At 38.2% G+C, this 17093-nt stretch overlaps 1 protein-coding gene across 1 annotated transcript in view; it reads right to left on the reverse strand.

Moving 5' to 3' along the window:
* The window catches only part of LOC136771956 (ELKS/Rab6-interacting/CAST family member 1), a 315148-nt gene that overhangs the window by 127221 nt on the left and 170834 nt on the right, over nucleotides 1-17093 (reverse strand). Inside the window, exon 14 of the mRNA XM_066724547.1 lies at nucleotides 4754-4914. Within this exon, the coding sequence (XP_066580644.1) occupies nucleotides 4754-4914 (161 nt within the window). The remainder of the gene's footprint in view (nucleotides 1-4753; nucleotides 4915-17093) is intronic.

The raw sequence follows: 17093 nt of genomic DNA on the forward strand, positions 1-17093 counted from the left end.
TTTTGAATTTTAGAAAAATAAAAATGTTGCAACCACAAGTTGTTTATTAGATCACTCGTATTGTAATGCAATAACTATGTCAATTAGAGATAATCAGAGAGTGTGCGGTCATACTATTGCTCGACGTTTTTCTACATTGAAAACAGGAAAAACGACATCCCCTAAGCCTTAAACCACACATAATCTTACTAAAAAGAGAAACCTGAAATGTACTTGTCATCTGAAGCACTGAAAAGATGAATTTGAACGATTTGTATCTGAACTCTAAGGTACTCATATATTAGTTTGCAATGAAAGTTGTATTCAGTATATTATCTAAATCATTATCCACGTAGTTATTTATTCTAAATGAACAATGTGACAAAAGTTTAAGATTAGTGTGTATGTTAAACAGATGTAAGTATAATTTGACTTTAGAGATAAAAGCACACCATGAAGAGAACTTGCACAAAGGCATACGAGTGAGACTGTATAGTGAGACCTTACTGTACAAATAGGACAGTTCCACACAGTCATGAGATCAACTGCACAGTACAGGAGGGAGGGAAAACACATTTGCCCTGCTTTCAGTACTTAGTACGTAACATTATAAATAGTTGATTAAATACTTCATTTATTTATAATCTATATTCCTTTTTGTGGAGTTTGAGGCAATACCGTTTCTTAATGAGAAAAAAATAAAACCGCTATTACTCTCAAGATCATTTTTCTTCTTTTCTCCACTTCTTCAATGCTTAAACTAGAATTGCTTATGATTACACCGTTCCACATGAATGTCTCAATTCAGCTATCCGTGTTGTATTTGTTTTGATTTAAAAGTTTTAATTAGAACCATTTTATGCAATACCCTAAAATGTGATCAAATCATAACATTTGAATCAGTCACTCATTCTGTTAAACATGGTGGGCTATTCTCCACCGAATAAGTCTGCTTTATCAAACAGGTCTAAAGATCAAAACATCCTTTTAAGTCGCTATTGATAGACTTCACTACATTAGAAAAGGGTAGTAGACTGCTTACTGAGGGGTGATAATGGCAGTTATACCGCCTAAAATAAAACTGCAATAAAACTTTTAAACTAATAAAACAAACATGTTTCATTACAGATAAATGTATCAGTAAAAGTGAAGCATTGTGATCTAACCACAGTTAATTTGGGTTGGTTTGGGAAGCAAATCCTTTCATGAACTTTAAGTGGCTAGGTATAATGGTACCTCATTTGTCATATGCCCCAAATGCACAACCCTGTAACAGAGCAATAGATCATGTAGAACAAATAGTGTATGGCAACTTAAATATTTTTCCAATCCTCCCGCATTGGACAGCATGCACCATTGAATAAACCTCATATTGGCAAATATGTTATTACTGTTGAGAACAGCAGAATCTAGAGATCTCAGCTCCTTTTGTCAACACGGTCAGACATTCAAATCCAAACATGTACATCTACAACGGACATCTCACAAGTGGTCTGATAAACTCTTGCCACAGCCGATGACCGACAGTTATTTATTTAGCCTTGGCCCCATTTCGGTCATCACAACCAACCAAGGAGCAATCTGATCTCAGCCCCTGAGGCCGATTTGAAATTTACAGCCAGTTTCAAAAGTTTTTATTTTTAAATTTGTGGTTTTCTGGAGTCGTTGGGGATACACAGACTCCCTGTTAAGCGCTTCAGACCTCAAGGTTTTATTGCAACACTTGGAAGGGGTTCTATGCTAAGCAGTATTTTGCTTCCTTCATATTAAGGGGAGTGATTGACTTTTATAGCAACCCACATGCTGCATTAATTCAAGCACATTATGCCAAGATAAGACTCCCATCTTGCTGCCACAGAGCTGCCTCTATCTTTGTAGTTAATTTTCTCTGGAAAGCATGAAGACAAATCATTTGCATACATGGACAGACTGCATCCTGCAGAAAGACTAAGTTCACCTTTCTGTATCATAACAGCAAAATTAACATAGATTGGATTTACCATTTATTACCTAAATATCACAATGTTGATCTCTTTCCGATAAATGCAATCCTCTGTTTTTAAACTAGAACTAAAGAGTAAAATACTGAAGTGGAAGACATTGCTGTCATGCACTGGCACAAAACAGTGAATTCAAAGACTAGTGCAATAATATAATTTGAAAGACAACACTGCAGTCTGTGTTGGACTGCAGTACAAAGGTACAAAGAAAGCTCATAAAATTGAGATGCCTTTCATTTCACACAAATACAGATTTAGCATTAAGTTAGAAATCCAATTCATACATTCATTTATATGTATAATTACTGCTTTCATTTTTCAATGTTTGCAGTCAATCGTAGTGCTATCAATTTGTCTTGATCATATTGCATTATTACAAGTATCGAGTGACAGAATAAACTATAGTTCCCATAATTCCAAGCATAACCAGTAAAACCAAAAAGTGCCTCCCAGCAGAGAGAATAGTGGTGTAGCTGGCTCCAATAATGTTTATGAAATCTAATCTATAAAATTGGACTTGCTGTAGCGGTTTATTTCTTCATTTGTGAATATTAGAAATAATCAACTAAGAAAGCAGCTGGCGAGCAATCCAATCTGCAGCAGTGACTGTGATCAATCACAAAAAAGCTAATACAAATGTCAAGGAAATTAGTTACATATCTAAGAGAGTCTAGAAGCTCTGTGGCTGCATCTAGGAGCCCAACATCAAGTGCTTTGTAGATAGACCAATAGCACAAGTAAACAAGAAAGCATTTATAATATGAGTAGTCTCCACTGTGACAAAAAATAACTGACTGTATAGCTATCATAGCAAGTTGGCATATTACACTAGGCCACTGCCATTGCCAGGGTGGTGAGAGATCAATAATTCTTAGAACATTCAAAGTTACAAACTAGGACTTCATTGAGGGGCACGCTTATCCATTTCTGTGAAGGCACAAGCAACCAACCATAAATGGCCATGCAAATCAGACCACCACCATCCCTGCCAGCAGACTGAGAGGCTGCGTTTCTATGAGCTCCCTCAGGAGGCAGTGGCCTTATGTCCAAGTGGGTCCCCTGATACCAACGCGCCTGACTTCTAAGAACAGCCTGGCGCTTCAGACCTTACTGGAATCCAGTGCGTGAGACGCATTATCCATCACATCAAGTAGAAAACGTTATTGCTCTTCAGCCAAGTGGCTTGACTGGAAACTGATGGGCACGTTATGCTCGGCACATGGCAGACCCTAAGTAAATGATTTATTGGTTTCTGTATCACATACTTAAACTGAAGACATGACCAGCACCATGAATCTTTGGCCCCAGATAGTGTGCGCATTTCTAAAACCTGACTTCAGCATCCCTCTGGCAGTCATCAAATGTGCAGATTGTCAATAAACTATTATGGACACACCAATGATTAAAAAAAAAAAAAAAAAAAATACAAACAAAAAAACACATAGCTAAAACAAAACTGAATTTAATAACTTTTCAATTACTTTCAATGAACAGATTGCATCTGTACTGTACTCCTGTTCTTGATTAAACTAATCAAGGACAATGATTAGCTAATTAGGGTTTTTCAAAGGGAAATCTCTTTGGGGACCAGACTGGAGTATATAGGTTTTGCACTAAACAGTACAGGCCGAGACGCATCAAGCTATGTTTTTACGAGGGAGATAAAATCATATTGTTTTATGATCAAATAAAATGCTGTAATTTGTCAGTTACCAGTACATTTTTATGACAAACCGCATAAAAACTCACACCATATTTGTTTAATCTGACTATTATTAACTCAAAGTCTGAGAATGATCTAATAACTTTAGCATTACTATAATAATGGTTAAGAGTAAATGCTGAAATAAAGGACCTTTATTTCGATACTTGATTGAAACACTAGAACTGGCTTTCATTATCAATGGCAAATCCAAGTTCATCTAATAAGAACATTCTGTGCCCCATGTTGTTACAGTGTTTCTACCTTTCAGTACATAGAGATTTGTATTGCATACTGTAAACTACTGTACTTTGCAGTGTACTATGTAACTTAAAACAAATATAATGCACTTGCACTTTGATTACTGTAATCATTATGAGTTCCCTTGGACTTCTGGTCAAATTGAAATATGCTAAATGAAATGCATTATAGTAATATCAATAATAATGCTTTGGTTGCACTGTCAGGAAGGGAACAGCATGGTAGACTCTCTCTTAACTTGCATCTTATTTTAATCTGCACCAGTGCAGGGCAGCTATGCACAATGGAACAATTTATTTTTATTTTCTTTTGTGACTTCTCCATGTGGTGTATAAAATACACACACAGTGACCCAAGAAAGCACTGCTGTAAAAATAATCACTGAAAAAGAAGAATAAAGTCTGCTTTTTATAAATTTGTGAGGGGCAAGGAAAATGAATACTGAATAAACCACAAACGGCCATTTGTGTTGGAACCAGTTACATTAAATGTTATGGTTTTAAAAATAACTATGATAAAAAATGAGTACAACTAAACACAACGTTATGAATAATGATGGGCTCTGTCAAAGAAAGAAGATATTGTACCTTTTATGTTTGGAATAATGTTATTGAAAGTCAAAGGCTTCATCATTGACCTCAAGTTGTAGCTACGGCTCCAACTTTAATGGTCCCTCTAGTAGTATTCCTTGGAGAAACCTTGGACTGCTTTAACTACATGCGTACATTTTTTTTATTAATATATATCAAATACTTAAGCTGTGCTTCTGAAGCTTCCCAGTTAACAAGCAGAATGAGTTAAGCCCTCTTACTTCATCTCCAGAACCTCCTCCAGGTGCTTCCTGCGCTCAGCCCGCAGAGTCGTCAGGTGGGCCTCCTTCTCTGCCAGGGACTGCTGCGTGGACGACAGCTTGGCCTTCATGGACTCCAACTCCTGCTTCACCTTCTCCATGGCTGCCATGAGCTCCTCCATCTGCCCAAAGGCAAGGAACACAAACACACACAGACAAACACAGACACAGGGATTAGGTCTGCTTCAGAGAGCGGCACAGAGAGCTCTAGGGTGTGTGTGTGTGGAGGAGAGCTGGTGTGGCTGCATGCTAGAAGGACAGCTCACACTAAGGGAAGGGATGAAGGTGAAGAGTAATTAAGAGTTGCTGGACCAGGCGTCATTCCCGGCTATAATTCAGGTTTATGCAGCAAATTTTTGCAGGAGCTGGACGAGTGCAATAATGACCACAACACAAATTCTGCAATGCTGTTTATTATATCTATCTAGATAGAAGATATATGTTGTATTTGCACAGGGATACTAATAACATTGATATAGAATTAATATAGTTGATAAAAAGGCTTAAATACTCCTAGAAAGAAAAAAAAAAAAAAAACAGAAGAGGATGGAAGCATTGTGGTTTGTCAAATACTGTTTGGAAACTCTCACATTGCAGAAAAGGTATAGCCAGTGGCTCAAAACATGCAGGATCATTCCTCATGAGACTTATGAGTCCTTCTCTTAAAGCCAGGACTCTGTTTTTTCTTTCCCTTTTTTCAAAATCAACACTTTGCTTTTAATGAAAGGGCACATTTCCAGACGTCTCAATGCTCATTTAAGGCTGGATCACATTTCATATATGGTACATAGTTATATATGCACATGCACATATACAGGGTAACTAGAAGAGTACATTAGACAGGATCATAATCAGGAATTGCATGCATTCAATTGCTTTTAACTCCCAAAATGTAACATGTTAATGGAGTCAGTAGTGTGCACACAAAGCCATGCTGAATTCCCTGAATCAGCAAAGTTTGCCACTGGAGGGTGCCACTTCATTCATTGCCGGAGAAAAAAAATCCTGATCGCTATACAATATTGGACTGAAATATTGTGTACAGGAATCTGTCACCAAACTGATGCACCTGACAGCTCTGTAAGTGTTCAGAAAAATGACAAAATAGTGTTGGTGCCCCCCCTCCCACATGGACACATTTTGAGAACTCATATATAACACATAACAATGAATGATATTTATCCAGATTAAAGGTATACAAAACAAAGAGAAACAATACAAAACAGTACATTAATAGTAATGTATGGTCTGTTTTACCATTTGTCCAAATATAGCCTTGTGTTACCTCCCATCTTGCCTTGTAATCATGTTGCCTTTACCTATACTTTATCCTAAATATGATTTTCATTGATTCTTCATAAACTGTTGGGGTATTTTCTCTGATATGAGGACATTGTGACTCCAGTATGCTTGGCACCTTACCTTCTCTTCCACCCTCTGTGTGTACCGAAAGTGGTTGTATCCTTTGGTATGAGATTGTTTGGTCACTTTGAGCATAGGTGAGTTCTAATTGGTATGTAAACTAATACATCCCATAATCAATTAAGAGTTTTTCTTTAATCTGGTTATGCGAGCAAAAGCAAGCTGCACATGGTCCTGCACAGTCAGTAGACATTGTTGCAGAGAGGTGGTGTGATGTTTGTGTTTTACGTATCGCAGACCTTTAGCACATATAGTGAGGGAAAAAAGTATGTGATCCCCTGCTGATTTTGTACGTTTGCCCACTGACAAAGAAATGATCAGTCTATAATTCTAATGGTAGGTATATTTTAACAGTGAGAGACAGAATAACAACAAAAAAATCCAGAAAAACACATTTCAAAAAAGTTATGAATTGATTTGCATGTTAATGAGGGAAATAAGTATTTGATCCCCTATCAATCAGCAAGATTTCTGGCTCCCAGGTGTATTTTATACAGGTAACATGCTGAGATTAGGGGCACTCTCTTAAAGCTCGTTACCTGTATAAAAGACACCTGTCCACAGAAGCAATCAATCAATCAGATTCCAAACTCTCCACCATGGCCAAGACCAAAGAGCTGTCCAAAGATGTCAGGGACAAGATTGTAGACCTACACAAGGCTGGAATGGGCTACAAGACCATCGCCAGCAGCTTGGTGAGAAGGTGACAACAGTCGGTGTGATTATTCGCAAATGGAAGAAACAAAACTAAATAACTGTCAGTCTCCCTCGGTCTGGGGCTCCATGCAAGATCTCACCTCGTGGAGTTTCAATGATCATGAGAACGGTGAGGAATCAGCCCAGAACTACACGGGAGGATCTTGTTAATGATCTCAAGGCAGCTGGGACCACAGTCACCAAGAAAACAATTGGTAACACACTATGCCGTGAAGGACTGAAATCCTGCAGCGCCCGCAAGGTCCCCCTGCTCAAGAAAGCACATGTACAGGCCCGTCTGAAGTTTGCCAACATCTGAATGATTCAGAGGAGAACTGGGTGAAAGTGTTGTGGTCAGATGAGACCAAAAATGGAGCTCTCGCCGTGTTTGGAGGAGGAGGAATGACCCCAAGAACACCATCCCCACCGTCAAACATGGAGGTGGAAACATTATGCTTTGGGGGTGTTTTTGTGCTAAGGGGACAGGACAACTGCACCGCATCAAAGGGACAATGGACGGGGCCATGTACCGTCAAATCTTGGGTGAGAACCTCCTTCCCTCAGCCAGGGCATTGAAAATGGGTCGTGGATGGGTATTCCAGCATGAAAATGACCCAAAACACACAGCCAAGGCAACAAAGGAGTGGCTCAAGAAGAAGCACATTAAGGTCCTGGAGTGGCCTAGCCAGTATCCAGACCTTAATCCCATAGAAAATCTGTGGAGGGAGCTGAAGGTTCGAGTTGCCAAACGTCAGCCTCGAAACCTTAATGACTTGGAGAGGATCTGCAAAGAGGAGTGGGACAAAATCCCTCCTGAGATGTGTGCAAACCTGGTGGCCAACTACAAGAAACGTCTGACCTCTCTGATTGCCAACAAGGGTTTTGCCACCAAGTACTAAGTCGAAGGGGTCAAATACTTATTTCCCTCATTAACATGCAAATCAATTTATAACTTTTTGGAAATGTGTTTTTCTGGATTTTTTTGTTGTTATTCTGTCTCTCACTGTTAAAATACACCTACCATTAAAATTATAGACTGATCATTTCTTTGTCAGTGGGCAAACATACAAAATCAGCAGGGGATCAAATACCTTCCTCCCTCACTGTAAATTAATCTCCAGATTTCCCCAGGCTTTTCCAGATCATTCTGTGAAAATCTCCCAGGTGCTCTTCATGCAGGGTTGACAAGTATGGTATCCTTAGACTCAAACTACCATTATAGTTAGACTAGAACAATATTCACGGCAAAACCAACCTTAAACCCAACAATCTCTACCAATGGTATAAATCAATACACCAACATGTAAGGCAAAGTAAACACCATCAAATCTCATTGAACCACTGATGAAATGGCCAAGCATCTCTGAATAAACTGCAGTGAGAGTAATGAAGCCCCATGGAGCATGGGAAGGTTTGCCTATGAATGGCGCCTCCCTGTGACATTGTTGTACAGTTGTTTACATGGCAGCTTAAGTTCTCAAAAGCAGGTAGTGCCATGGTAGGGGAACAAAGGGAAGCAAATAAAACCGACCTTCACAATGCATGTAATTAAAGAGGGACTGGACCCCATGTTGTGGTCACACTGCTCAATTTAGAGAACTGTCACAAAAGGTACCAAATATCCCAAAGCTGGAGGAGTGACACTGATCGGAGAGTACAGGACCAGTTCTAAAATAAGAATTCACACAGACGAGACGAGCAGAAACTGACGTGCCCCTGCAACGCCACATTATACAATAAGGACCTTGGAACACCCTTGCCAGGATGCGATATGATGTCTCGCTGCAGTCCACTATTGCAGCATCGCACTGAGGCCTGCAGAAAACCGGACCCACACGTATCAATGTTGAACAAATTCCATACGTGCCTATCAGTAATAAAATCAGACAAACACATGTCAGCTGCCACCTGATATTCCCACACGTGATGGTTTAGTCTCAGCTATTGTTTCAGAACTACGTATTATAAACATAATATATAACAAAACAATACATTGGATTTTACAATATAATTACAAGGGCGAAAATGGTGAGGTGTTGGGGAGAAGAAAAAAAAAAAAAAGCTATTATCCCCCTAATTCTCATTCTACTTTATTCTGTGTAGTCTTCGCCCTATTAAATATGTTAATTAGCTTTCACTGAAATGTTACACGTGACCCATACACATTTATCTTTGTCATATTGCACATACCTGCTGAAGAATATGCTGTGGAACAAGATCGAGAGAACCCTCATGCTAGCAGCTATTTATTTTCTGTCTGGATTTCTAAATTATGGTAATTAAAACACATAATTTTACATAAAAACCAACTCACCACTCCTGGCCTCCAGAGCAAGCCTCCTTGCATAAAGAAAGTGGCCGCTATCTCCCCTGTATAATCACAGCGTGCCAAGCTGTCAGCTATTAAGTAGGTCTGTTCACTATTATTAGATCCTGGTTGTCCTCCACAGGAATACAAAAAAATAAACTTCTCAGGCAGAGGTTTGAAAAGGCATAATTTAAAAGCACTCATAGATGCCAGAGTGTTCATAGTCGGTACCTTTCCTTGTGGTTTCCCTGTTATTTTTCCTACTGAACTATTCATTTTAATTCTGTATTCTGTCAAACATACATTCAGTACTTGTACTCTGTTCAACTCTTGGCCAGACATCTCAAGTCCTTAGGTCTTAACGGCTATGCCCAGCAAAACACTAAACTGTTATACCCATTTGAAAATAAAGTCCACTTCTCTTTAGTTCCATGCTTTAACTATTAAACATTGTCCAGGTTCTTAATTTCAAAACAATCACACTTTCTCTTGTCATAGAGAATGACATAAAATGGATTGATGCCACTTATGCAAACAGTCAATCACATTAAAGCATAAATATAACTGAGAAAATAAAATATACAAACACTACAGGTTGATAATATTGGCCGAGGAGGTATTTGATAATGTCAGTGTAGTGTAGTTTTTAAGGCATTTGCTTATTAATGTGTTATTTTTACCTGATCTGGATGTCTATTAATTGGTGGTAGGCCCCTTACATCAACAGCAGAGTTTGATTGTTCTCTCTCCTTTCCCAGCACCTTTAATCCTGCACTAACTGCCTGCACTCTTGGTGGTCTATTCAATACCACGCTCACTTGAGGTTCACATTCCTACAGTGGTCGGGTTCATTTCCTATCACCTTTCAAATACTCTCTGCAGCAGACGGTCTAATATTTGTCTAGGTCTTTGTTATCCTTCAAGATTAATGTAAAGTTCTGTGTGCTGGTCTCCTCTGATAAAGAAGTCACACGGCGCTAAAATGCCTTGATTCTGTGATGCCCTGTCTTAGCTTTGCTATGTTGGCTCCCACCTAGGTTCCAGACCGATGTACAAGGTCTACGTTATCTTTGACCTGACTGAAGTGATGGTTAAGGCCAGTGGAAAGCAGGAGTGTTGACTGTTCCCGTGATCAAAGGCCAAAATTTGGTGGCTGCTCAATCAGTACACACTTTCTGGGATATCACTCTGTAATTAGGAATAAGTCTTATTTCTCCCCCTTTCTTTTAAGAAAGCAAAATACTGTGGTAAAACAATATTTCATGTGCATTGTGTTGTTAAATTGCTTAATAATGTAGCACACTTTCTTAGTGATGTGTGATATTTTAATACCATAAATAGCCAGGCTGCAGTGAGAAAGACTTTGGGAATGACTGCATGAGGGGACGGATGTTAGTCTGAGTTAAACAAAGGTTCATTACATAGTTTAAAGAATCTGGGAGAAGAATCCCATTAGTTGTGATGAAAAGATCTGGTGACATGTCCATTGAGATGTAATGCTTAATCTCAATATAAGATCATCTTCCAACTTCCTATGAGCAAGAAACAGAACCATTTCTAACAAATGATATAATCTGGTAAATGATACTTTGATCTGATTAATTGGCACTGTATTGCTGAGGGCCTTCCAAGAGTTTGCGTTTCCATCTTGCTTATCCAGCTTATCCACTGTTTAGTACTCCTGTGTGTGGTCACCTACTAAGAACCGAAAATAGGGATTTTATAAAGAAACTGGAAAAACAATCAGAGTTGTGGAGATGTTGATTTTCCAGTTTATTTAGAGAGGCAATCTGAGTTTACCTCCAACTGGAAGCAAAATCTCTGTAGTATGGAATAGGTATCAAAATTTAACAAAAGGACTTTTTTTGTGTTTTTTTAGGGGGGTTTTGGTAGTTTTTTTTTTTAATTCAATCACCCTTGACAATAAAGTTGTCAAAATGATCTATTTATTTTTCCTAAGACCTCTCATCAAAATGTACATAAATCTTTTTTATTATAAAAAAAAAATGAACATAGCTTTCTATCCGGGATATATATGCACAGGAGTGAACCATAGCACAGCGATACATGTCCGTCAATAACGAACAGTTTAGCCTCAAGCTGTACGCAGTGGGTAACTAATAAATCCAGTATGTTGCAGAGAGCTGGGTTCTTTCACTAAGCCAGGGCTATAGATACTGTTAGTACACTTATCACCATGACTAACCCTGCATGAATGGTACTCATTTGGGCCCTGCGGGAAACTATCTGGCTGGGAGGTAATGGCGTCTTTTCCTGTAAGGAAGCTGGAACCCCTTGTAGGCTACCTGGAAGAAGGCAGGGGACAAAGGGGAGGGTAGGAGGCATGAAATGCAGGGGGGTACCAGTTTAAAATGGGGCAATAAATTTAAGCCAGAACACAGCCGCTCACAGCTCTGCCCCACCTGGGATTTCCACTGCGGTGTTTACACAGAAATCATTCCCTCCTGCTCTTCTGATAACCTGCACTTGCCATTTTCCTTGAAATGAGTTGTGAAGTGAGAGTTCAGGTCTGATTTGTATATGCTTCTGGAGTTCAATTTTGAATAGTTGTCAAATTCAGATACCCTCAAAAAGAATAAAAGGCAGGTCGTGATGTTGAAAAGATCTACGTTTCTCGTTCTCTCTCTCCCTATATTCTAAATCATTCAAAGGTATGTGGTTTTCAGACACATGTAAATGTAAGGATAATTGTATAATGTTGTTCATGTTTGCACATTCGTATCAATCAAGGTATTTTGAACACAGATGTAAAAAATAGTTTATAATTGTAGACTTATTCTGATTTGCAATCTAAAAAAAAACAAAAAACAACACAGCACAAGACTTTAAAGAATGTAACTGTTGTTTCGGGAAAGCAGCAACCCAAGGCAAGGTGTGAAAATGACGATAAGACACCAGCTAATAAAAGACCATTACTAGCAAAAGAGCTGACGGTTTGCATTTGCAGACCATTCCTACAGTATCCCTAGAACGGCATCAACACATAGGTGAGCTCAGGACTAGCTATGTATTATATTGTGTTTTTATTTATTTATTTTTGCCAGCAGCTTAATTATCCGTTATAAAGGTTTCTGTAAATGCAAGGGAATTGTCCTCTACAATGAAGCGGCATAGTTTCTGGACATTAAATTATCCCTTCCTAACACCTCCATTCCATTGGCTGGCTTTCTTGTTTCTCAGTTGATAGATATATTTCACGAATCAACCTTGTTAAAAGCGTGTCAAAATCTAAACATGTGCCTTGTTCTACTCATTCACTCAAAATTACTACACAGGTTCTCTCAAAATGAATCAGCATAATGCAAATGCCCTCAGTGTTGTCACAGGTGATGTGCAAGCTTGGACTTTGAAAATGAGAGGGTAAAGAATTGCAAGCAAATGGATAGGAAATTGGAATTGGAAAATAAAAAAATAATAATAAATAATTTAAAAAGTTCTGTTATGCTCTGTGGATACTTGCCTCCTTACGCTATGAATGCAGAAATAGAAAGAGAAAAACACGAGAGAATATGGTAAGCAAACAAATACAAGCAACAATACAGAGAAAGCCACAGTTTTCAAGCACGTTGTGATGGTGAAAGAGGTGGTGGGTTGACCACTGGGGAGGGGAAACATACTTGTATTTGAAATCTGAGAACCTTCATCCACTCATCAAGAAGTTCCAGTCAGGAATAGCACAGTACTATGGGTATTATGAAATATCCTATAATTGATCCTGCCTGTCAAATACAAGTGATTCTAAAAAGCAAGACACTGCGCGAAATCTTCCGGAAAAGTGCAATACAAGTATTTAACACTATTTCACATTGTTTGCTCCTTTTCCCTTTGCAACCCCATTTTGAGGGTAAATTAGAAAGCCAAGTCCAACAAGGCTATTGAGTGTAGAAGTCTTAAGCTATATAGTATATTTTGGAGTGCATTAACACCTCCTTTTTATTAAATGCAGGCGGAATTGGAGGAAGTCTCAAGGGTATGGCCTCGCTAAAAAAGCGGCGAGATTTAAAGAGTTTACGTGTGACTCTTCCGTTCTTAGCGCAGATGTAATTGGTCCCGCAGGCTTTACCAATCACAAAACTCTCATGAGTCAATGGGCAGGTGCGCAGCTTCACACAACCTTTGACACCTTTTCTTAAAAGTATATGAAAGAAAAAACATTATATTTCACTCATTACCTGAAAAAGGATTAAACGGCTACATTCAGCTAATATTCTTCTGCCAGGTAAGGATGATTGCTATGTTGCCATTTTTTTTTTTTACATTGAATGGAAACAAGTGTGTTAACATACCTGTTACACATATAGGACACATGGAGAAGAACTGGATACATTCCCCTTATACAACCTTAGACTTATAGCTTTTTCAATGTACCCATCCCTTTTGATTCAAATTAACAAATTCATTGATACATATCCCGCTGAAATCTGTTACCTTCAGGTAGAATTCTGGGGTCTCTCGATTTCCTCTGAAAGAGCCCATCAGTGTTCAAACTAATAATAGTTATTACCATTTCAAATTTGGTTGTGGCTTAATTGTGACAGACTTGTCAAGGTTTATACAATATTGGTGTTCTGATTTTGTTAGACAATGTTGTTTCAATGTTACACAAATTTAAGAGACTCATATATATATATATATAGAGGTATATATAGGTTTTTAAATGAGCAGTAGGTCATTTTATACAATCTCTCTTAATGTTAGTGTTTTACATTCACACACGTTTATTTATTTATTTATTTATTTATTTATTTATTTATTTATTTTTTAATGGAAACATTCCCATCTTTAGTAGTCTTTATTATCAATCAATACTGTTCAAAATTATTTTGAAACATTTAAGATTGTTTAAAATACTACGATGTTGGAGATTTAAGTTCAGGGTGTCATTAATAGCATTCATTTTTCAATGTTGAACAAAATATTGTCCTGATTCATCTTGGAGTCCCATGTTGTCCAAAGGTAATTCTGCACAAGTAGGACAATTTTTTTGTGACAATGTGGACACCATTACACTGTTAGCAGGGAACTGACCCCTGAAAATGTTTAACAGATCACTTCCAAATCAATTCCAGAGGCTCCTGTAATCAATCCAAAGGACCATTAATTAAGCTCTAAAAATTTGCAGCTTTAGAGATTATCAATAAGCACATGGATTTCAAAAGACAGGATTCACATGACAGTGGATACAACGGATAAAAAAAATATCAAATTTCTTGTTACCTAACTTTGTGGGGGAGAATTGAGAGAGAACAGTAGCAGGGATATTATCGTCATACATCTACACATTTGTGTCTTCATTAGAGTATTTGCACTTGTAACCTATTGAAATGTGATTTTTAAATAACTGAAGTGCCTGCAGCCCACAGAAGACACATTAGCTTTAAAACATCTGTATCCATCTATAATTTATTATGACCGTTTTGCATATTTTCCTGCAGTGCAATAAAAATGCATGTATGGCACTAATTTATCTGTATGATAATTAAGTGTAGCCATTTTAATATTCTTTACACTGATAGGCGAACACATACTGGACTCTATAGGACCAAACTCCCTCGTATGAGCTTTCGAGTAAAAACATTTAGGATTACAAATTGCTGATCCCAAAGGAATGACCAGATAAACCTGACTGAGTGAAGCTGGTATTCAGTCATTTCTTTCTTCACCGAAGCAGACTGAAATATCCAGAGTAGATGAATCTGTAACAAGGCACACATTCTCAAGGGGAACATTTGTGCTTTTCACTGTAAACTCTCCAGGACTTGTTAGCCTTCTACACAACAACACAAAACTGATACTGTATGCTGAATGAAAAAGCCATAATGGGTACAATACCACAAAAATAAATACATTGATAGAACAATACTCCAAAATGAGATGGCAATCTATAATGATCAAACAAAAGCACAGACGATGGAACTGTTACACACATCACCCAAATTAAAACCACAAAAAAATGAAATTAAATAAAAAGAATTGCAAAGGATTATTCATTTCATACCTTGAACCACTTAAAGCCAGCGTGGTTGGAGTCATGCATTGGTTCATATAATTGCTTCAGACAGGCAGTGAGTAGCAGAGAGGTGACAGACAAGAAATAGAGAAGAAAAATTATATATATATATATAATTTATATTAAAAAAAAAAAAGTGTAAAGCAAGAAAACAAAATCTGAAGGAAAACAAAATCACGCAAAGAAAAATTAGAAGCAGACACTCGGGTTAAACAGCTTAATGCAACCAGTAAATCATTAACTCTTATTGCAGTAGATGAGAATCAGGAATTGAAGCTTTGTGCAGGGACAGCATGGGACGAGAAGTAGAAGCCATCCTCTCATTACCATCCACACATTGTACGAGGCAAACAGCATGATGCTTTCTAGTGGGTTATGAAATATAATACATCTGTTCCATTCTGCCAGTGCTTCGTGTCTATATCTCACTTTTTAACAGTCAGAGAAAATTTAGCACATCATTTGGACAACACGGGGTGTCTAAGAGTTTGTCCTTTGCACAATATTCTGACTTAAGCGGGGAAGTGTCTGTTCCTTTGCTGATGATACATAGATCATTACAGTCTGTTTGGTTAATTGAATGAATCAGAATTACCATTTACCACAATTTCCCCCTTTTTTCATTATTCACAAAGACTATGCAAACCTCTTTCCATACGAGCATTTCTCAACTGTTATATTGTGGTCGGTTCATGTGCAATAAATCACATAGCAAATGCTTCTTCACCATTGATGTCGAGATAAAGTTATTCTTGTGACAAGTAATTCCAATCAGTTAACTGCCAGACATTTTCTGTGAAATTACCAGGCATGCTTTGTGCCTGATTAGGTTTATACCATTTCATTAGTTATAACCGAAGCCATCTGTAAATCCCTCTCCTGACACCATTCTTCAACAAAAGGAAGGTGGGTGTGAGCAAATTGGTTGTACTGTGTTTTTGTTTAGTCAGTTTCGTATAGCCTCTGAGAAATGGGAAAAACAGGAAACCATGAGTGTGTATTCTAAAATTCTTCAAAGTAAAACCTTATGTGTTAAAAATCCATATTGAATTCATAACTTGATTTAAGAAATAACAAAATACACACACACACACACACACACACACACACACACACACACACACACACATATACACATACATACACTCACCTAAAGGATTATTAGGAACACCATACTAATACTGTGTTTGACCCCCTTTCGCCTTCAGAACTGCCTTAATTCTACATGGCATTGATTCAACAAGGTGCTGAAAGCATTCTTTAGAAATGTTGGCCCATATTGATAGGATAGCATCTTGCAGTTGATGGAGATTTGTAGGATGCACATCCAGGGCACGAAGCTCCCGTTCCACCACATCCCAAAGATGCTCTATTGGGTTGAGATCTGGTGACTGTGGGGGGCAGTTTAGTACAGTGAACTCATTGTCATGTTCAAGAAACCAATTTGAAATGATTCGACCTTTGTGACATGGTGCATTATCCTGCTGGAAGTAGCCATCAGAGGATGGGTACATGGTGGTCATAAAGGGATGGACATGGTCAGAAACAATGCTCAGGTAGGCCGTGGCATTTAAACGATGCCCAATTGGCACTAAGGGGCCTAAAGTGTGCCAAGAAAACATCCCCCACACCATTACACCACCACCACCAGCCTGCACAGTGGTAACAAGGCATGATGGATCCATGTTCTCATTCTGTTTACGCCAAATTCTGACTCTACCATCTGAATGTCTCAACAGAAATCGAGACTCATCAGACCAGGCAACATTTTTCCAGTCTTCAACTGTCCAATTTTGGTGAGCTTGTGCAAATTGTAGCCTCTTTTTCCTATTTGTAGTGGAGAT

The sequence above is a fragment of the Amia ocellicauda genome, chromosome 15, assembly GCF_036373705.1.
Source record: "Amia ocellicauda isolate fAmiCal2 chromosome 15, fAmiCal2.hap1, whole genome shotgun sequence".
Classification (NCBI taxonomy): domain Eukaryota; kingdom Metazoa; phylum Chordata; class Actinopteri; order Amiiformes; family Amiidae; genus Amia; species Amia ocellicauda.